The sequence below is a fragment of the Neolamprologus multifasciatus genome, chromosome 4, assembly GCF_963576455.1.
Source record: "Neolamprologus multifasciatus chromosome 4, fNeoMul1.2, whole genome shotgun sequence".
Taxonomy (NCBI): domain Eukaryota; kingdom Metazoa; phylum Chordata; class Actinopteri; order Cichliformes; family Cichlidae; genus Neolamprologus; species Neolamprologus multifasciatus.
The window spans coordinates 28,385,145-28,407,990 of NC_140442.1; the positions used below are offsets into that span (position 1 = coordinate 28,385,145).

General features: G+C 39.2%; 1 protein-coding gene across 2 annotated transcripts; it reads right to left on the reverse strand.

Annotated features, from left to right (window-relative positions):
• Positions 1–16,602: 16,602 nt before the first annotated feature.
• Positions 16,603–22,600, reverse strand: LOC146520741 (uncharacterized). 2 transcript variants are annotated; one of them, XM_085158079.1, is made up of 6 exons: positions 22,474–22,600; positions 22,226–22,261; positions 21,830–22,117; positions 20,811–21,131; positions 19,070–19,201; positions 16,603–18,977 (listed from the first exon to the last, which is right to left on the reverse strand). In XM_085158079.1, the coding sequence occupies exons 1-6, from the start codon at positions 22,526–22,528 to the stop codon at positions 18,418–18,420; spliced, it is 1,392 nt and encodes a 463-aa protein (XP_085014205.1). In that variant the 5' UTR covers positions 22,529–22,600; the 3' UTR covers positions 16,603–18,417. The 2 variants fall into 2 exon arrangements, with proteins under 2 accessions (XP_085014205.1, XP_085014204.1); XM_085158078.1 differs by having other exon boundaries at positions 16,605–18,977; positions 21,809–22,117; positions 22,474–22,599.
• Between the last annotated feature and the right edge of the window lie 246 nt (positions 22,601–22,846).

A 22,846-nucleotide genomic window follows, 5' to 3' on the forward strand; every position in this document is an offset into this window, starting at 1 on the left:
CACTTTTACTTGATTAATAATATTTTAAAGTAATGATACTCTTACTTGAGTACAATTTTTGGATACTCGACCCACCTCTGCTTACATCTTATGCCATCAGCTTGTCCTAGGTCACAGTTTCCTTCCACATATAGCTTTGCAAAAACTGCATAAAAAGCACTTGCAGCAACAAAAACATAATATTCCAGAAACACGCTTTGCCGATCCAATCAGCTGTTCATAACACTTTCTACGTCCATCAGCGTGAACTATCGCATGTCCGCCATTACCTGCCCGAAACTGGAAGTGACGTCATTTTCGCGGAAATGTATTTTTTTACCATCAGGGCCTTATGAGCCTATACTGGTGTTTTTAAAAGTTATGTTTGACTTTATGACTTTCTGTGTTGTTTCTGGAATGGTTAGAACTAATATTGCACTGCTGGAAATAGTTTATTTTGATGCACATGATGCTTTTTTGCAAATTTGCACTATAATATTTATTTTTGTTTTTCCTGCAGTATATAAAAATTGGTGTATTTCAAAAATAAAACTATGAAGGACACTCAAAATAAATTTCCTGTGGTGGGAAACTATTATGTGCAACTTTTTTGTATTTACAGTTTTGAGGGATAAGCCTCTTAAATTTCTCTAACTAGAAATATATATTAAAAAAAACAAAAACAATTAATTTTTTTGTAGTTTATTGCACTTTCTTGAAATTTATGTAATTACTATGCACTTAATGCATACATATTAAAATTTGGGCTATAATGGTTGTATTGATGTATAGCAACTTGAAATGCTCCCACAAATGGCTCTACAGCATGTAAAACTATAATATAAGCTCTGGCAGACTTGGTTCTATGGTAGGTCTTAAAGGGTTAAATGCAGATAGGAATTTCCCCACAGGGATCAATAAAGTATACATCATTATTATTATTGTTAAAACACAGGAACTGAGCCACTAAAACGGAGTACAAGAAAAAACACACAGCACCCAGAGGGTAGCAACATTAACAACATGACAGAGGGCAAAATGTCTGTGAAGGTTCTCAGTCATCCAGGTCATCGTAGTCAAAGGAGCTTGTAAAGAAAAGCGTCTGGACTTCAAGTTGCTTGAAGACGTTTCACCTCTCATCCGAGAAGCTTCTTCAGTTCTAAGGTCAAATGGTGGGGAGTCCCAGATTTAAACCTAGTGGGCGTATCCCCCCACAGAGGGACAAAACGTGCGGCTATCCTAAATGCGCGTTCTTAAAGTCAGCAAAGATGCACAGAAAAGAAGATCAGACACCAGCGAGGGAGGATAAGAAGGACAGACGCAACAACATTGTCATCCCCTATGTAGCCGGTGTATCAGAAAAACTCAGGAGAGTTTTCTCCAAGCATGACATCCCGGTGCATTTCAGACCCAGCAACACGCTCAGACAAAAGCTGGTTCACCCGAAAGACAAAACTCCAAAACACAGACTTAACAATGTGGTGGATGTAGTGCAGCGAGGAATGCCCAGACCTCTACATTGGAGAGACCAAACAGCCACTTCAGAAGCACATGGCACAACATAGAAGAGCCACCTCCACAGGACATGACTCAGCTGTCCATCTGCATCTTAAGGATAAAGGACACTCTTTTGAGGATGCCAATGTTCACATTTTGGACAGAGAGGACAGATGGTTTGAAAGAGGAGTGAAAGACGCCATCTATGTCCACTGTGAGCGACCATCTCTGAACAGAGGCGGTGGTTTACGACACCAACTGTCTGCCATCTATAATCCAAACCAATCCAATCAAAACGCCCACTCACATCCTGGGCCATCTGACCTCAGGAATTTGCATGATAAGGTGGGGCCAGGTGTCACAACGAGCTCACCCGAAACCCTGGCTGATTGGGACCCACACCCAGTTTCACACCTTCACACCACCTCAGGCAATTAGAGGATCATCAGGGGGTCCTTTTGTCCCTCTGTGGGGGGAAACTCCTAGGTTTAAATCTGGGACTCTCCACCATTTGACCTTAGAACTGAAGAAGCTTCTTGGATGAGAGGTGACACGTCTTCAAGTAACTTAAAGAAGTCCAGACGCTTTTCTTTGCAAGCTCCTTTGATGACAGAGGGCAAAGGCAAACATAGGACTTAAATACACAGTGGAGTAATTAGGGAATGGAAAACAGGAGGGAGACACAGCTGGGTGAAATTAGGGCTAACAAGACAGGGGGAAGTAAAACTGAATACACTGACATAAGACATGGACCTTCAAAGTAAAACAGGAAACTAGAAACAAATAACAAAGACGCAAACTTGACTCTCAACTAAATGTAGAATAATAATAATCAAAACAGCACCACTAAAGATTCAGAACATAAATCCTAATACAGAAAAAACACCAAAATATAAGAAACTGAAATGCTGGGTCAAAATGACTTAGAACCGTGACAATTATAGTCATATACACATCAAGGTCTTTTATTAATACTTAGTTACATCAGGTAATTTGACGTTTCCAGAAAATTTAATTTACAGAATGTGAGATAACGTATGCAAATCTTCACTAATAAATAAAATAATGCTATTAAAACCTTAATTGTAACACCACTACATAACAGCACTAGAGAGTTGCTCTGAAGCACCACCAATCTGCCCTTCATCTGGGATAAGCACCATATATCTGTACAGAACATATTTTTACATGTTCTTTTACATATTTATGTTGTCATGTTTTTATCTCTTTACCCGCTCCTTTCGCTCTCTCTATAAATCATAGTTAAAATAAATTGCTGGGTTTTGTGTGTGTGTTTAACGTAGAGTAAGCTGTTGAACTTTCTCTGCAAGAAGTTGTCACAATTTATGTTATCGGTACATTGCATTCACTGGCCCAGAAAATGAAATAAAGCCCCACGTCATGCACTTTCTCTCCTAATGACTACTGCAAACTAGGTTGTTCAACTGTAAAACATTGTCAGTACAACCAGTTAACTAAATGGAAGCATGTTTATTAGTCTGTATTCACTGGGAAAAAAACCAAGCAAAAGTGAGTGGGCACACTGAAAAAATGTTAATGCACATAATATTGTCCTGTAGCTTAAGATAGCATTATCGTCAGTTAATGTGAGAAATGATTTGTATTTTCCATTATGTTGCTCAACAGCAGTACATGTCACAGTCCTGGGTCGGTTACCCAGTGTTTTGAGTTTCTTGTGTCTCTGAGTTTTTGCATTAGGATCTAAGTTTTCTTTGTTGCCCGAGTTTATTCTTTAGTCTAGTGTCTTAGTTTGGCTTTCTTGTATTCTCTTTAGTTTTCTGAGTATTTAGTAGCTGCCCTCTGTCTCCCTGTTATTGTTCTGTGTTTCTTAGTTGCTCTGTCTCCCCTAGTCAAGTCTGTGTCTATGTTACATTTCCTGTTTTACTTTAAAACATGACAGTAGATCGCGACCATTACACGGATCGAGCAAACCGCTCTCAGCTGTGTGAGCGTCAGGATGCTGTCTTTGCCCAGCTGGAGGAGGAGCTGCGCTTGAGGCCGTGGCGCACTCCTGACTACGGGCGGATTTTCCGAGGAACTCGGCTGGCTCTCGGAGGTCCCAGGAGCTGCCGAAAGCCCCCACCTGCTGCTTCACGTGGGAATTCTCCGCATCTCTGCTGATGCCCACGCTGCAGCCTCGGCGTCGCCGTTCTGCATGCCAGAGGCTCAGCTGCTCGCTCCGCCAGCTTCCTCTGTTCAAAGGAAGCGGCGACTTTTATTCTCACATCTCATCTGACGTTAAAAGTAATAAACTCACCTCTGATCCGTGGGGAACTTTCCTTATGGATGATGACATTGACTGGGAAAATTATTTTCATTCAGCTCCCTGGGAGGAGGGATTAATTAAGTCACACACTTCAAACCCTTCAAATACTACTAAAACAAAGACTGTAAAATGTGGTGGAAAAAGTGCAAAATTCATTTTTGATAAGTCTGTTTTTGTTGACCCGATACATTTTAACCCTGAGCCTGCCCATTCTAAGACTGTTTTTTTCTGAGCCTGCTCCTTTGCCTACTCGTGTTCCTGCTCCCGGGGCAGCTCGGGCCCAGCGTACCCCTGCACCCGTACCAGTTCCTCGGGTGGGAACAGCAGCTGCCCAGCCGTTGCCAGTGCCTGTCCCGGCTTCCAGGGTGAGGGGGGCCGTGAACCAGTCCACCCCTGCACCCATGCCGGTCCCCAGCCCGTCTCCGCACCCGTACCTACTCCTTGGGTGGGAGCGGCTAGTGTCTGGCAGGTGCCTGCACCCGTTCTTGTTTCTGCTGAAGGCTCAGGCAAGCCCGCCCAGCAGTCCTCCCTGTGTCCCAGAAGCTCAGGAGAGTTAAGTCCACAACCATCATCACCACCATCACTACTGCATGCATGTCAGTCTATAGCCCAGTCATTAGCTCTGTTAGCAGCCCAATACATAGTTCAATTTCCTGTGTTACCGTTAGCTCAGCCCTTAGCCCACTGGGCAGCTCAGCCATCTCCCCAGTGTTCAGCTCAGCCTTCTGTTCAGCCAGTGGTCTCTGCACCTACTGGTCCTGCATCTGCTCCAGCTGGAGGGCTTGAGGAGCCCGTCCAGCCTCATGCCTTGTCAGCTGGAGGGCCCGAGGAGCCCATCCAGCCTACTTCTGTTCCACCACCTGCGCCGTTGCCTGCGGCGCCGTTGCCTAGTCCTGCTTCTGCCTCGCCTGCAGCAGCCTCCTCTGTTTCTGCGTCGGCGTCACCTGGTCCTGCGGCTGCCACGCCGCCGCCCAAGCCACGTTCTGCACCTCAGAATCGCCGGCCACTTTCCAGGCCACCAGCTGGACATCATTGCCGTCGAGGTCGGCCCCCAGAACTGTTTCCCCGTCGCCGCTGTTTCCGCCCACACGATCAGCCCCCAGAACTGTTTCCATCTCTGTTCCTCGTGAACTTTTTGTTTTGAACTCTTGGTGCTCCTTGTGTTGTGTTTTGTTTCAGTGTTTCTGTGTCTCATTCCCCTCATTATTTCCCAGTGTATTTAAGCCCTGTGTTTCTCTGTGTCAGTGTCGCGATCTCCCTCATGCTGTGTGTGATTCTCCCCGTGTCTCCCGGTGTACATTATAATTAACTTTTCCCAGTTTAGTTTTGTATTGTTTGTGATCTGTTTTCCAGCAATAAAGCTGTGCTTTTGAGTTCAGGTTTTGTCCCTGTGAGTTTGCGTTTGGGTCCAATCCCTGCCTGCCACACAGCCGAAACATGACAGTACGTAAGAACAACTACGTATGTTTTCTTCATTTCCCCTCAAAAATTTAGTTTTAAGTTTAGTTTACCTTGACATAGTAAAGCTCTGCGCCAAACACAAATCTCCCTGAGCGAGGAGAAAAAATGGCGGATTGCCACAGTCAATTTTCCCTTGCAGAACACACCCTGTGGGTGGGGTTTCAACAGAAAACATAAATATTTTCTATTATTTTGATATGACTGGTTTCAAAAGACTGAACATCCTTCTAAAACAAGTGAAAAGCATGAGACTTAATTATGTTTCGACCAAAAATATAAATGATTCATGTAGGATATATGAAGTGCATTTTTGCTAATTTAACAACCTCACCACTGCATTTGCTTCATGCTGTAGCATTATGCTTACATTAGCTTGATGCTCCACGTCATCATTTTATTTAATTTTTTTTTTCTGGGTTCACAAACGGAACACACAACATTTAGATAACTGTTACATCTAATCTTGGATCTGTGTTGAGTCTTCTAGCTGCTGACTGGAGAAGCCCCATTGACCTGTTAGCATATTTAAAGCAGCTGTGGCTATGTGCTGGTAATGTTACCGTGTGTGCTGTCACATTGGCAGCAGACATGTTTCAACAAGCTAGTCGTATCCCTGCCCTACTTTAGTTTGTTTAATGGTTAAGACACTACAGGTACCCAGTAGCGTTTTTTGATACGGGCGACACGGGCGGTTGCCCGGGGCGGTATCGTGGTGGGGGGCGGCATCACGGGCATCGGGGGAAAAAAATTGCTCATACTCATGCTGCCCCGACGTCAGCCAGCGCATTTTGGGAATGGCATAGGCACCGATCGGTTTTCTATCGCCCATTTGCTGGGCGATAGAAAACTGCTGCTTGCGGCACAGGGAGGAGAGGGCGGGGCGGCGGGGGATTCTCTGGCTGGTTGGAGCAGCATCTAATAACCAACTCGCAAAATAAAACAAAATAAAAACAAAACAACAAACACGAAAACACCAGACATTATGATACAGACTTATAATTTGCACCGATGTTTTTTCTAAATTCTGTACGCGAAAAGTGAGCGCGAGAGCCCTCGGTGCGCCTGCTCGCTGCTGAAGTCAAAGTAAACTTTATTGTCATCTCCGCTACATACAGTCCAGCATATAGACAGACGAGGCTCCAGTTACAGCAGTGCAAGTAAACAAACAATAAATATAAGAAGAGTAAGAAAATAAACATACCCTTTAGGACTCGGGGTAAAGGGATCAATAACAATTTAAAATTTATAATTTACAGTTTGTCTCTCACACAACCTGTCGAAAGGGAGGGGGCCCTGCTGTTTCCAAATAGAGCACATTTCATTCATAATGATGTAAATCCAAGCCCATTATCTATTCATGATTTGAATCCTGGGTTGTGTGATATCCCAGAAATAAAGACAAAGTGAATCTGTGAACTAAGGTGTAGGTCTATTAGGTTAAGTTGTGGTGATCCTCTAGTTGGGGGATTTGTGTTGATTGATATGTTTTGATATGTTTATTGATTAGCATTCAAATATCTCAGTGAAGACAGAACAAAGATTTACCACAAAGCAAGAAAGCATGAGACAAGGCTAATCAAAAGGTATTGGCTGAAGCATTTGCTTATTACGCCAACCCTTTTAACAAAAGATCTTTTAGCATGCAGCTCCTGTACACAGGGCTCGAAGCAAATAATAAAATTCAATTCAATTCAATTTCATTTATATAGCGCCAAATCACAACAAATGTCGCCTCAAGGCGCTTCATAGATACAGAGAGAAAAGCCCAACAATCATATGACCCCCTATGAGCAAGCATTTTGGCGACACTGGGAAGGAAAAACTCCCTTTTAACAGGAAGAAACCTCCGGCAGAACCAGGCTCAGGGAGGGGCGGCCATCTGCTGCGACCGGTTGGGGTGAGAGAAGGCAAACAAAGCAAAAACAAAACAAACAAACAAACAAACAAGAAAAAACACCACCACCTTAGTAAGTAACTACATCAAAGCAAAAGAATCAAGAGGTTTTCTGTTTTTTGTTTTTGTTTTTTTTTTTTGCTCTTTTCATTCTTGATATATATATTTTTCTAATACTCTATTTTTAAACATATTTTTAAACAAGGAAAATGAACTACACCTTTTTAAATCACTGTCATAACTATTCCACAGGTTAACTCCTCTAACAGAAACACGTCTCTGCTTTATATTTGTCCTTATCTTGTTTTTTTTTAAAGAAATCTGTTCCCCTTAAGTCATATTGACTCTCTCTGACTTTGAACAGCTTCTGAGTACTGGGGCAAAGCAAGTTATTTTGTGCTTTATACATTATCTGTGCCATTTTATATTTAACTAAATCATAAAATTTCAGGGTATTCAGATTAATAAACAAAATGTTAGTTGGTTCTATATAGTTTGATTGGTTTATAATTCTTATAGCTCTTTTTTGCAACTTGAAAATAGGAAGAGTGTTCGTTTTATATGCATTACCCCATATCTCCAGACAGTAAGTCATATATGGAAGCAACAGAGTACAATAGAGTGTGTATAATGATTTTTTGTTCAGGACATGCTTTGTTTTATAGAGAATAGCAATGGTTTTTGACATTTTTGTTTTCACATGGTTTATATGAGACTTCCAACTCAGCTTATCATCAATTATGGTAAATGGTAAATGGACTGGTTCTTATATAGCGCTTTTCTACTCTGTCCGAGCACTCAAAGCGCTTTATACAGCTAATTCATTCACCCAATCACACCCATTCACACAAGCACTTCTAATCTTAAGTGCTAAGTATCTATCTCATACACATTCACACTCCGATGGATGCATCGGAGAGCAACATGGGGTTAGTATCTTGCCCAAGGATATTTTGCATGCAGACTGGAGCAGCCTGGGATTGAACCACTGACCTTCTGGTTAGTGGCTGATCCGCTCTGCCACCTGAGCTACAGCCACCCCAAGAAATTTATTTTCGTACACTCTTTCAATTTCAATTCCATTAACCCTGATTTTAGATACATTTTTCATTTGTCTAGTGCCAAAAATAATCAATTTTGTTTTCTTTATATTTAATGATAACTTATTTACATCAAACCAGTTTTTTAATATATTTAACTCCTTTTCCGCTGTAGTCAGAAACTGTTCCAGGTTTTTACCTGAGCAATACAGAGTGGTATCATCAGCAAACAATACACATTTTAACAGTTTGGAAATGCTACATATGTCATTTATGTATAATATAAATAATTTAGGGCCCAGCACAGAGCCCTGAGGAACACCACAAGTTACCTTCAACTGCTTAGATTTTACATTATTGAATTCGACATACTGATATCTGTCATCCAGGTAACTTTTCATCCACTTGTATGCTAACCCTCTTATGCCATATCTCTCTAGTTTATTCATTAATATAGAATGATCAATCGTATCAAACGCCTTTTTTAAGTCTATAAAAACACCAACAGTATATTCCTTATTATCTATAGCATTAGATATCCCTTCTACAAGTTCCATCACTGCCATCGAAGTGGACCTTTTCACTCTAAAGCCATATTGGTTATCACTTAGGAGATTATGCTTCTCAATATATTTATCAAGTCTATTAACAAATAACTTTTCTAAAATTTTTGAGAACTGTGGGAGCAGTGATATTGGCCTATAATTGGTAAACTGACTTCTCTCTCTGTTTTTATGGATTGGAATAACTTTTGCTATTTTCATTTGTGAGGGAAATACACCAGTTTGAAAGGACAGATTACAAATGTATGCGAAAGGTTGCACTATATATTCTATAATACTTTTAACTAATATCATGTCAATACCAAAACAGTCAGTGGACTTTTTATTTTTAAATGTCTTCACAATGTTAATTATTTCTCTATGAGTTACAGCACCAATAAACATGGAGGACACATTCTGAGTAATATGTTTATTTAGGTCGTTATTATTTCTTGACTCTGGAATTTCTTTTGCTAAATTAAAGCCAACATTTACAAAGAAATCATTAAATTCATTTGCAATGTCTTTAGTTTTATCAAGCACAATATCTTTATCTTTTTTAAAATAATCTGGATAATTCTTATTTTTTGAGCCCTTTTTGATTATACTATTTAATATCCTCCATGTTTCTTGTGTGTTACTTCTACTTTGCTCCAATAATTTGTGGTAATATTCTTTCTTACTTGTTCTTATAATATTTACTAATCTATTTTTATATAACTTGTACTTTATTTCAGCATCTTTTGTCCTCTGTTTTATGAATCTCTTATATAGATTATTTTTCTTTTTACATGCATCTTCTATCCCCTTTGTGATCCATGGCTTATTTGATCTGTGATGCTTTCTAGTGATTTTCATTAAAGGACAATGTTTTTCATATAGTGAAATTACAGTTGATAAGAATGCATCATATGCACTATTTGAATCTTCATTTGCAAAAACCTCATTCCAATTGTGTTCCTTTAAGTCCACCTGGAGGGCAGCAATGGCTCCTGTTGTTCTAAGTCGTATCATATCAAATATTTGATTCTTTTGTTTAGTTTTAATCCCAAAATAATTTTGAAAAATTGCAAAAACAGGAAGATGATCGCTTATATCAGTTATAAGAAGTCCACCTACTATTTCATGGTCAATTTTATTTGTGAATATATTATCTATCAATGTAGCTGTATCAATTGTTATTCTACTTGGTTTTATAATTACAGGGAAAAGGGAGTTACTATACATTGTATTTATGAAATCTGTTGTTTTCTGATGTCCATTTGGGTTTAGCAAATCTATATTAAAATCACCACAAATTATTTGCACTTTTTTATCATTTAGGTTGCTAAACATAGCAGCAAGTTTTTCATTGAATGTCTCAAGGCATGAACCTGGTGTCCTATAGATGCAACTTATAATTATATTGTTAGCTTTTTCAACATGGATTTCAATAGTGACACATTCCAATACGTTATCTATGGTGCTTGACATACATTCAATCAGACTACATTTCAAAACTTTATCTACATATAAGGCAACACCGCCTCCTTTTTTATTCACCCTGTTCATTGTAAATAATTCGTATCCTTCCAGTCCCATTTCACTAATTTTCTCATTATCGAGCCATGTTTCTGATATTGCAATTATATTAAACTTTTTTAACTTACTTAAACATTCTGTAATTTTAGAAAAATTTTTATACAGGCTTCTACTATTGAAATGTATGACCGACAATGCATTTGCCATTTTAATATTCATATTGAATTGGTCATCCGTATAGTACTCACAAGTATTATTGGTGTTATTGTAGAAGTGGGTATCTGGGTCAATGTTACTTTCAGGGTCATGCATGTTGTGCTCTGCATAGTTAAACGTTTTGAAGTTCGTTTTCTCAGCGTGTGTGGCAAAATAACCACCTTGACAGTCCTTTTCATAATCAAATTCTTCCTCTTCAATATCTCTGAATGGAAACCTATAATCTGTGTCCAAACTTGTCATTTATGCGTTTTTGTTTTTGTTGTTGTTTTTTGAGCCGTAAGGCCAGAAACACTTTCCATACCCATTGTTCATTATCCAATCGTCACTTTTCCAATAGATTCCAGAGCAGATTCCTGATTATTTATATTGCTCTAAGTCTTTGAGTTCTCTTATCATCACAACTTTCGCTTCTTCGGGATTGCCATTTAGTCTTATCATTACTTTGCAGTTCCTCGTCCATGTCGCTTGTATCTTATTTTGTTTTCTCAAGCTGCGTGCCTGTCTTGCAATTTCAGCAGTCTTTTTCGTTAAATGTTCATTTAAATACACACCAGTCCCTTTAAGCTTCTTACCCTGTTTCAGTAACTCAATCTTTGTTTTGCGACTCACAAACCGAAGAATAATTGATGGCTTTGTTTTACTGTCTTTCCTGGGGAGCGTGTGGCATGCTGCAATATGATGGCTCTGAATACTTACATTCTTCGTTTGAAGGAATTTTATCACTTGCTGTTCAAGCGTTTGCAGCTCCTCTACCGGGGCATCTTCACCATCTTTACCTCCCCCAGCTGTTACTCCGGCGTAGGTTCGGTGTTGCGTCTCCAGTCCACTTATGACTCCAGTGTTCATACTGGAGTGCAACATTAAAACCAATGGAAGATGGACAAGAAAAGTTCAAAGCCATCAGGTGCTCAGTTTAGAAAAAATAGAAAAGAAAAGGAGGAGAAACAAGCAAAAGACACAGGTAAGCAGATGTGTCATTGGATAATGGCAGGTCATCCTGAAACCATTAGAATCAGAATACTTTATTAATCCCGAAGGAAATAATGTGGGTTACAGTTGCTCCAAAAAGAAATGGTAAAAATAGTAACAGTAACAGACTAAACAGACCAAACTCCAAACAATACATTATGTTACAGATGGAAGTGTTTGCCCGGGGCGCCAAACAGGCTAGGATCGCCACTGCACGGACCACCACTTACTACAGACACCGATGCAAGTTTGTAATAGTCTGTTAATTTAGGCTGAAAAAATATACAAACAATATTAACTCACATTACATTTTATAATTACTAATTTGTTTATCACATCAATTCGGTTAACATTAGCTAACTGGAACCTTACGTTAGCCTTTCATGTTTTTCAGTAAACAGCCCCCATGACAGTAAAATAACGTTGCCCCAGTAAAAGTCCACATATATAAAGAGTCTACATGGTGTTTTAGCTTTAAAGTTGTATTTACCATCAAGTGTAGAACTCCAGATGGTAGTAAATTTTCCAAAGCATGAGACACAAATGGCGAACAATGCAGCAGATTTTTCCTCCAGAACCTTTCCAGGGGGTGGAGCTTCAGGATAAAACAGGACTAATTTGTTTCTTTTCAACATGATTTATTCTAATAGACTGAACATCCTTAAAGAATATGTGAAAATTTAAAAACAAAATTATGTTTAGATGTGAAATTTAAATTAGTCATGCTGGATATATGAAGTTCTTATATGCAAATACAACAACCACCATATTGCATTTTTTTCAGTGATGTGGGATATTCTATTCAATGGATAAGACTAAATAGTACAATCATGATCATACACTTATCATGCTAATTTGTTTTTACCAGCAATAAAACACACTTCTAAGGTGTAGCCATTGCATTTTACAACAATACATATAACTCTAGACCAAAAAAACAAACCTAAAATTGACTTTATTGACATCAGCACTAAACAGGAAGCTCTAAATACAGGAAGTGAGGCAGCACTTGTCGCTTTTGTTCCTGGAACACAAGTTGAGTTCAAGCAAAGTAAACTGGACAAACTAACAATTTTCTTATTCTTGAAGTGGTCATCACCACCAAAGGCTGCTGTACAAAGTATTGAATACATTTCAGTAAGTTCAGCAGTTTTTTCTGTGCTATTTGTCATTATTACACATAACCCTAATTTATGGCCATCTAAAGTTTGATTTCTTTGCATGTGTGGATCAGATGGGTTTGTGCTGTCATCTGTTGACAGTTTCATGTCAGTAACACCGTGCTTTGCCTTTACTTAACTGATGTAAATGATATGCATGTCCTTGCCTGGGTAATTATGAGATTTAGTTGGAAATGTAGTACTGACAAGACTGCAATCTATCATAATAAAGTTGTTTATTCTGGTTAGTCAAGATAATATGATATCAAATATGATTTGCAACATGTCAATGGAAAATTGTATTTAGTAGTCAGTATAATCTTTTAATGATATAAGTTTGAATATGGTAGAATACTACATGTAATCATTTGTGTTTAGAAGTATATAGTTGGTGGCATATTGAAAGAATGTCTCACCCTAGGAAGTCTGTAACGACGTTGTGTATATTCCAGAGTGTTCTGCCACTTACCCCCACATCCTGGGAGCATGGGAAAGGTCGTACCTTGTCTTATTGTTTTATGGTAGGATAAACGTAGCTATATCTGTTTTAGGCTAAGTGCCTTTTGTTTAGATGAACTGCTGGACTTCCAGACCAGCAGGTTTAGGGAAGTCATTTATGGGGTCACACTCTGACACACACACACACACACACACACACACACACACACACACACACACCTCCACATTTCAATGTATGGAACAAACGCTCACTAAAGTGTATAAATAAAGACGAGGGCAGTCCTCAGTGTTAGTCTCTGAGCCTCAGTCTTGGTGTGTGAGTTCTGGAGGCTGCCCTTGCTAGCAAGAAAATCTGTGTGTTTCTCCTCTCAGAATTCTGTTTTTGAAGTGTTTTAGAATATATCTCTTAACACAACATAATGGAGATTCAGACTGCCAGAATAAAATGAACATGAAAGGCTTTGTTAAATTCATTATAGAATTGTTCTGTATAATGGTGACATATGGTGGAAGTTGAGTGCTGAGAATGTGAACTTGATTTGGAAATGATGCACAAAAAAATCAGAAGATAAAAGGAAATACAATTGAGGCATTAATGAAAATGAAATGATAGAAGACACAATGCTCATTGAAATAATGATTTTTTGTTTATAAAAAAATTTGGTTTAATAATTTTTTCATATGTCTGTTGTCATCAAATGAAATTTACAATATACTTTATAATTCCTAAAAGGTGTGTTATGAAAACTGGTTTCAAGAGCTAAATATGGCAAAGGTATTTAGTTGCTGTTTTGAGTTTTTAACTAATTAAAGTAGCACCTCCTGATTGCATGTATATTTTGGGGAAATTCAAAAATGTTAAACACTGTGAAATGATGCATCTGGATTGGTGGAAGATACGGTCCCATTTAATTGTTATGTATTTACGAATGTATTTAACTGCTTCAGCATAGCTGTGCTCACATGCTCAAAAGTATTCTTCTTTACTACTGATGCCAGAAGCACGCTTGTTTGGGATATGAGCGAAAACTGTATTGTCTCCATGTGTAGTGAATTGTTTACATAGTGCTTTATTCTTGCTCAATGAGTGGTTCTAACATCTAAAATCTTCAACCAATTCCCACTGTCAGCTAATGTGATCCAATGAGATTCAATGTGTGTTTTAATGTTGATCCAAATTGTATTATTATGCAGTAGAAGGTGTGTGTGGATTAATCCAAATATCAATAGCATCAATACCAACTGTTCATCAGAAAGGGGACATGTCTGTAGTGCACACTGTAGTGCACCGCCCCCTTCCTGCTCAGCTGTGTTAAACTGTCATGAAGCAACGTAACTGAAAGGTAGCTTTAGGTGGTGACACAGAGGCTGAATAGCCATAGTGTACTCCTTTTAAAAAAATACTCTTTCTTTTCTGTTCAGTCATGCTGTAGCTGAACAAACTTTGTCAAACATGTAATTTACTACATTTGTATCTTTTATATAAGACATATGTGAAACTGTTTTGCTGTGTGTACGAGTTCATAATGATCTAATCTAATTACAAAATAATCCCACAAGTGAAATCTGCACCAGATAAACTGCTCACTCTGTGCAAACCTAAGCTTCTTAGTGATGCAACTGTCACTCTCACGCCCACTCCATCCCACTGCAAGACATAAAAAGAGTTGCCATTCATCAAGTTGATTCTGTTCATCTTATAAACGGTACATTTGCATAATGACTGAAACCAGCCCAGTGAAGGAACAATGGGCTGGTTTCAGTCATTATGCAAATGTATTGTTTATAAGACTGGGGAAACCTGCAGTCAGCTGAGACTGAAGAAGTCACTTAGATAAGTGATGAAACATTTCTCCCACAAAACGCTACGTCCAGATGAACAGAATCAACTTTTGGAGATTTACTTACCTGGATGATCAAGAGGCCATTCATCAATCCACTTTACCACACCTGCTCTTCCCCGTCTCCACTCCTTCCTGTAAGCTCACTGCGTCAACCCTCCTTTATTATATATATATATATATATATATATATATATATATATATATATATATAATAAAACATATTTAAGACTGTGATAATGTAGCTGACCTGATGCAAAAATTTTGCAACTAAAGATGCTGTTTGATATCTGGGTCACAGCTCTCATCAGTTATGACCTTCAACACAGCTTATCAGTTTCACAGAGAAATAGAAGTTCACACCAAGCTCCAAGTTCCACCAAGAGGAACTAAGCATTTCACACTTAGTTTCACACCGCTTTTATGTTTTCTGACAAGAGGCAACAAGATGAAAACAAAAATATATGAAACTACTTTGATCAAAGGTCGCAGTGTTAGTGTTGCGTGAAAAATATCACGAAGCATTAGTTAGACTAACATTACAGTCTAACTAATGAACAACTGACTAAAAACCAAAAATTCCAGAAAGAACTACATGTGACTGATATATGCATCAACTTTGTCAGGAAAAATAGCATCACACTGATGATGCCTCAAATATCATTTATCAAATATGACACACTTGGTGTCACAGGGTTAATGATGGTAATACAATGTAGATGAAAGAATGCAGGTCTACATCCTGGTCAAAACTCAACCCAAGGTTTTGTCACATTAGTCATGGTATTGCTACTCTGAATCAGCATCTGGTCTGTGAAATGTGTTTAGACACCATATTTCATTTCATTAAAGTAGAAAGTCACAGGTGGGTGCTCGAGGTCTTTGTCTTTAAGACATGGCCGTAGTTTAATCAAGATGGTGTGTGTGTCTGGTGTAATACATAAATATAACTAGTATGTATATAAATAGAACTAGGTAGCATCTTCATATGCAGTATGGTACCCACTGTGAGGCCAAGCAAGACAAGCACAGAGACTTTTGAAGAAAAGCTATAATTGGGTAAAACACTTGGATCAAATATGAGCCATATAGGCCATACTGAATAATGTTGTAGAGTTGGGGGCCAATAGATATGCTGATGGAATGGGGTCATGGGGCTGGCTAGCCATTGCAGCTAGGGTCTATTATCTATGGGGCAAAACCCATTAGAAGCCAGGCCATCACTGCTATATTAAGAATACATTCACTAGCTGGGCCCACGTCCACATTTTATGTTTGACAGCGTTTTTGTAGGTAAATGTGAATGCTTTGACATGAATTGAGCTGCGGTTTGGGGAAGGCCTCGAAGGGGACTGGTGATGGCTCCCAGGCCTGGCAGATACCCATGCACTAAAAAGAAATGAAGAAGTTAAAGAATTGAGAACAAGGAGGAAGGGAAGGTGGGGCACGTAAACGAGAATGAACAGCTTGCAGAACTGGGGGAACCTATATAGATGACAACCGGAAGGAACGTGTTTGGAGGCGTGGTCCTGCTCCTGAAATTCCGATACATAATCTCTAATTAATTACTGATGCTTTCCAATATCAATTGATATTGTAATATATTCCATTACAGTTACCGTTTAAAAAGGTGATATTCAGAATACTAGTACTTTGTTGAAATAAATGGATTACACAGTGGTCTTTTCCAGTTTCATATGTTAGGCTATGCCCCTTCTATTTTTTATTTTTTTATTTTCTATTTTTCTATTTTTGGTAATTCCACGCCGGTGGAAACTCACACAAAGCACACATTAAGAGGCTCTAATGCCTGTGTCTCAATCTCGCGGCCCATGTCCAACCCTACTTGCATAATTATGTGAAGAAATATTTTTAAAAAGTATTATTCCAAAAATTATTTAAAATGAAGACAACAGGCAGTGTGTTACATGCATAGCACGTATGAAGCAAGTAAATATAATAATACCCACTACAGCCAAAAACAGTGGCTGACGAGCCCAGTTGTAAGTAAGCTATTAAGACTCGACTGTACGCTGTGTTCGTGTTTTTCCTCTGAAACAATAAGTTTGGTTGAAGCAGCCTTTCAAATTTGCTATCGAGAGACCGTAAAACTAGTTACGGGCTCGACACGGAACCTGACATATTAGCCAGAGGTCCCTTTACTACCATTTGGAGCCGTGGACCTGTTTTATATACACGCGGAATAGTTTTCTATACGAGATGGCTGCAAAAAGTGCAATCTTACCTAATGTCCACCCTACGTTAGTCATTTTATAATAAGACTTTAAAATCTAGTTGCTATTGGTATGGCGAGTAACCTTCAGTAATAGTAATAAATCACATGGCAATAGTGCATCCATGTAGTTGTAAAAAGCATGATAATATATTAAGTATTCCAAAGTATTCAGAATACGTTACTCTCATTGAGTAACGTATTGGAATATGTTACAAAATACATTTTGGGGCATGTATTCTGTAATCTGTAGTGGAATACATTTTATAATAACCTTCCCAACACAGAATATAACAAATAGGGTCAGAGACATGGGGCAATCCTGGCAACCTATTTTGGCAAATGGCATGTTGTGTAGGCATCGATAAAAATTACAACATTCAACCTACATTTGATTTTTTTGGCTGGCAGTGAAGATGAGTCATCAGCTCCAAATCCAAGGCCTTGATTCTGTGCTAGAAACAGAATGGCTGGTGGGATCCGGCTCACAGTGGTGGGAAAGTGAAGCATGAGCTGTCCTGGTAGACTTGTGGGATGTCAGCAGGACTAAGCTCAGCATAGTGTCCAAATAAATGAGGTTGGGGATGTAAGCTGTTGAAATGAGTTTCCTCTGGGTGGTGGTTGGGTTCAGTGTTGCAGGTAGTGTAAATACAGTAGACATCCAGAGGAAGCTCAAAGTAGAGCTTCTGCTCATTCACACTGAAAGGAGCCAAGTGAAGAGGCTGAGTAATCTAATCAGGATTCCTCCTCGGTGCCTTGCCTTAGTGGTTTTGTTAGCACAGATCCTGAACTTATATATCCATATATATCATATGTGGTACCTTCAGCTCAATCTATTGACCTTGAAGGAGAGGTTGCAGTTAAAGTAGGACTTTAGGTATTTTCTATATGTTGACAGCTCACACCGCATGTGTAAAAATCCTAGTTTCTTTGTCGTATTATATGGGTTTATGTCAGTTTTAACTCACTGAGTTGACTTTGGTGACTTTGGTGGATGTAAGGGTCATGTTAACGATTGTTGACATGGCCCTGTCCTACACCCCTACAAGGTTTAATCAAAAATTGTTAAAAACCTTTCAAGCTATTGTACAGTTTTTTGTACATACAGACAGAATGACTCACGTACATAAACATAACTACCTTGGCTGAGTTAACAAACATTGCATTAGATTTTATTAGATATTAGATTCATGTCACACTATGAAATAGAAGTTCAGACCGAGAAGATCAAAGGACTTCAAAGTGTTCATGTGTGTATTCTTCTTGTGTAGTTCTCATATGTTGGCTCCCCAGGTTGATACTAATCATTGGAAACCTAAAAGATTTGATACAATTTCTGCTCCTCTCCATAAATGTCTACGGTTTGTTCGGCATATTCCTCCGTTACATTTTCATAGTCATTTTCATTATCATCATCATCATCATCACTGGGTTTGTCTGTGTCTTCCTCTGCTCTGTCCTTTATACTCACAGACAGAGGTGTGCATCCTTTGTAATTATCTTCATCCTTCATGTTCTCATAATTATCATCATCATCACTGGTTTCATCTGTGTCTTCCTCTGCTCTGTCCTTTATACTCACAGACAGAGGTGTGCATCCTTTGTAATTATGTTCATCCTTCATGTTCTCATAATTATCATCATCACTGGTTTCATCTGTGTCCTCCTCTGCTCTGTCCTTTATACTCACTGACAGAGGTGTGCATCCTATGTAATTATCTTCATTCTCCATGTTCTCATAATCATGATCATCAGTTTTGTCTTCATCCACTTCTTGTGTGTCGTTTGTGTCTTTTCTGTCCACTGGTTGAACATTCACATAGTCCCTCTCCTCTTCCTCCTCCTCCTCCTCCTCATAACGGTTTGTGGCAGTAACTGAAACATAAGTAGTAGAAAAGATTGACTGATGCACATCTATATCACCAAAATATTTGTTCATTTGATACATTGCACAGGTAAGGACAGACTTTGCATCTGGACATGGCCTTCACGTTGTTTTGCTCGTCGTCTCCTGATTACCAGACACACCACCATCAAGACCAGCAGTAGCAGCAGGATCGCAGCAGGAACTACTAAATAGACCAGCAGCAGCCAAGGAACTAAGAAATAAAGATTACAATATGGAAGCAATTAGTTCATGGTGGCCTCAATGACCGCTGAGTGCCCAGGTACAGTGGCTGTACAACAAAACCAAACTCATTTACATCTGTGCTTAAAAGTTAGTGCAAAGTGTTTGTGCTGATTTGGTGTGTTTAGTTTTTGCCATACATGATACTGTTCAATATAGCTGAAGACTCTGAGATGTTGCTCTTGGTGTGGCAGAGGTTCGGTCTCTGACTCTGCTGCAGTGGAGGGGTGGTACCGGGAGGTCGAAGAGTACAGGTGTGAGGGATTTTAACTGATGAGCTCTCCCCCCTTTTAGTGTCTGGAGTTGGGAAGGAGAGGTGTGTGTGGTGTGGGAGGGAGCTGGAAAGCTGGCTTCCCAGTTGAACACAAGGTGCTGTAGCAGTGGAAAACATTGTGGATTCGAATAAAAGTGCTGCGACTGACAATCAAATGGTGTATGGGTCCCGATTTCACACTTGGGTTTCTTTGCAGTTGAGGCAGTTGATGGAAAGTCCACACTCCCAGACACATTGTGGAATTGTATTAAACCAGACCTGACTAGCTGATGATCAGTTAACAAAGTGCATTTGATGAACAGCTTATCCTGTAACTTATCTTCATAATTCTTATGGAAGCAGTAAGGCTGTGGTCAGGTTTTCTTTCTTTTTCACATGATGCAACTGCTGCACTAATGTTTTATACCGTTTGGAAGAAAGTGAAAGTCATGTGCGTGCAGACAGTGATACAAGAAGCAGGAATCTGGATTTCCTGTTTGCTGTACAGACCTGCAGTTACAATTTTCCCATCATAACTTCACAATATCTGATTTGTTCACTTTTGAGAATAACAAACTGTAGTAATATTTACATTCCTCAAAAAACTAAACTGTGTTTTCAATTACCTCCAATAAAATTCTGTAATACAAACAGACTCAGCTATAATCAGCTATAATCCACAATAACTGAATCCAGGAGACTTGTATAGCAACTTGAAATGCTCCCAAAAGTGGCACTATGGCATGTAAAAATATAAAGATAAGCTCTGGCAGACTTTGTTCTATGGTAGGTCTTAAATGGTAAATGGCCTGTATTTGTATAGCACATTACTTTGTCCCTAAGGACTACAAAGCGCTTTACACGTTCAGTCATCCACCCATTCACACACTGGTGATGGCAGCTACATTGTAGCCACAGCCACCCTGGGGCGCACTGACAGAGGCGAGGCTGCCGGACACTGGCACCACCAGGCACTCTGACCACCACCAGTAGGCAACGGGTGAAGTGTCTTACCCAAGGACACAACGACCGAGACTGTCGGAGCTCGAACCGGCAACCTTCTGATTACAAGACGAACTGCCAACTCTTGAGCCACGATCGCCCATTCATTTAAAGGGTTAAATAAAATTCTTCTGCATTGAGTTGCTGCCACATGAAGTTGAACGAGTACACCTAATGAAGTGGCTGGTGAGTACAGTGTTGATGGTGATGTAAAAGCTGATCCATCTTAAAAGTGTTTGCTTAATGTTTACATAATACAGGACCCTGTAAATTACTGAAGATGACATACAGTAATGGTGATATTTATGTCCAGTGGTCTACTTACATTTGATGACGACATGGATCGGTGCTGACTCAGTAGAAGTAAAGTTCTCTGATTCCAGAGTTATGTAATACACACAGCTATAGTTGCCCTGGTGTTTATACTCAGCTACAGGGAAACTAAAGGAAGCTGAGTTGTTGACAGCTGGCTTGATGTTTGGGATGTTGGAGAAGATCAGACTGAAATGGCTTGGATTGAGGCTTGAGTTAATGAAGCAGGTTAAGACAAAGCTATGGCCCTTGGTGACCTCTGCATCTGCATTAGGACCCCAGACCTGTACTTCATCAAGAGATGCCAGAGAGATGTTGGGCTGCTGCAGGGTCTCTACATTAAAAATAGGAAAACAAAGTAGCATTCAGTCCATACCACTTTTACAGTGTTAAAGTAAGATATTTTGCATTCATTTACTTCAGTCGTCTGGGAATCTATTACTATACACTGTACTAAATATCATCAAAATAGACCTGTTGGCAACTGTGAAGTGTCATTCATTATCACAACTTGTTACTTTAAATTTTGCAACTCAACTGCTGTTCCTAACTGTCATGAAGACTTCCTCTATAAGATGCTGCTTGCATGTCAAGAAATACAGATATATACAATAGATATTTATATACAAGGTTCACAGGCATTAATGCATAAGTGATATTTTTGCAGCCACATCATGTCACTAGTTGATGGTTCATATTCCTGTTCAGAAGCTTTACTGTTCTTACTTTTCTTCTTGTGTTTGTTTACAGTGACGATCAAAACAGGCTTAACCTCACATTATCATTTTGCATTCTCACATTCCTTTGTCTACTTATTATAATGCCAACTATACTGCAGCAATTATATGAATACTATTTATCATTAATCTAATTTATCTTGGAACTGCTCTGAGGGAGGAAGTGTTACACCCCTGTGCTGCACCTATTAACCTCAAAGTGGCATGGCTGCATCAAAGTGTATTGACCTATAAAGCTCTATGGGCCTAGCTCTAAAATGTAGATGTAAATCACCTGAACAGACAACAACCACACCCTTATTGCGTTCACAGCCATTTTCTCCAAATCTTCCATGAGGACACTGCATTAGAGACGTTTCTCGCCCCGAACAGTTTACATCAGCAAGCCACAGTTCTTCTTTTGATGAATTAAAGCTGACCGACTGAGAGATTGCCAGTGCCTTCCCACACTTCAACTCTCTGCAGACCACCATAGCATCATTTAAGACCCAGGAATCATCACAGAGTTTTCCCCTGCTGGTGCTGTTATAGACTTCTACTCTTCCATAGCACCGAGCTGGCCCAGCTAAACTGATGTTAAAATCTAGCAAAAGAAAAAGACAAGACAACAGAGTCCTCAGCATTATCTGCATGTGGTGATATTTATGCAAAACCTTATAATCTGAAACAAATTTCGCAAAAGAAGACTGACCTGCAGAAGCTGAAGATGAGATGAAGAGATAAGAGACTGCAGAGAAAACAAAGGTTCATTAAACACCTGAAACAAGACATGAACATGTTTTGTTTCTGATATAGACACACTAAAGAAAAGATCAGGTGTAAGGAAATTTAACTCTAAATTTAAGGCATTTTGAATTTAACAGTGCTTGTCACGCTAACCCTTTGTGTAAGTATAGAAAAATAAGACAGATCAACCTAAAAATGTCAAATGCAGCTCACCTATTGCCAGATAAAAGTTTCTCTGCTGTGTCCACATGATTGAGACAGAAAACATACTGAGAGCAAAATGAGTCAGCAACACCAAACCCAAGTTAATGTGCTGTACAGAAATGCTTAACACTTGCGAAATGCGTTCCTCCACACACTTCCTTGTTCTTTATATTTTTAATGAACGCAGTCTACAGAGTGCAACAGACAAAGGCTGCAGCTACTGAGAGTTTTATTCATTTACCTTTTTCTTGCACAGAATGTACAGAGAGAGGAGTTTTTAAAGTTGTGTTCACTTCAAGAATCCTATAAATGAAATGAAGAAATGCATTCTAATATCTCTAAAATCTTTGTTTTGTTTTGGGATTTTTCATGATTTTTTTCA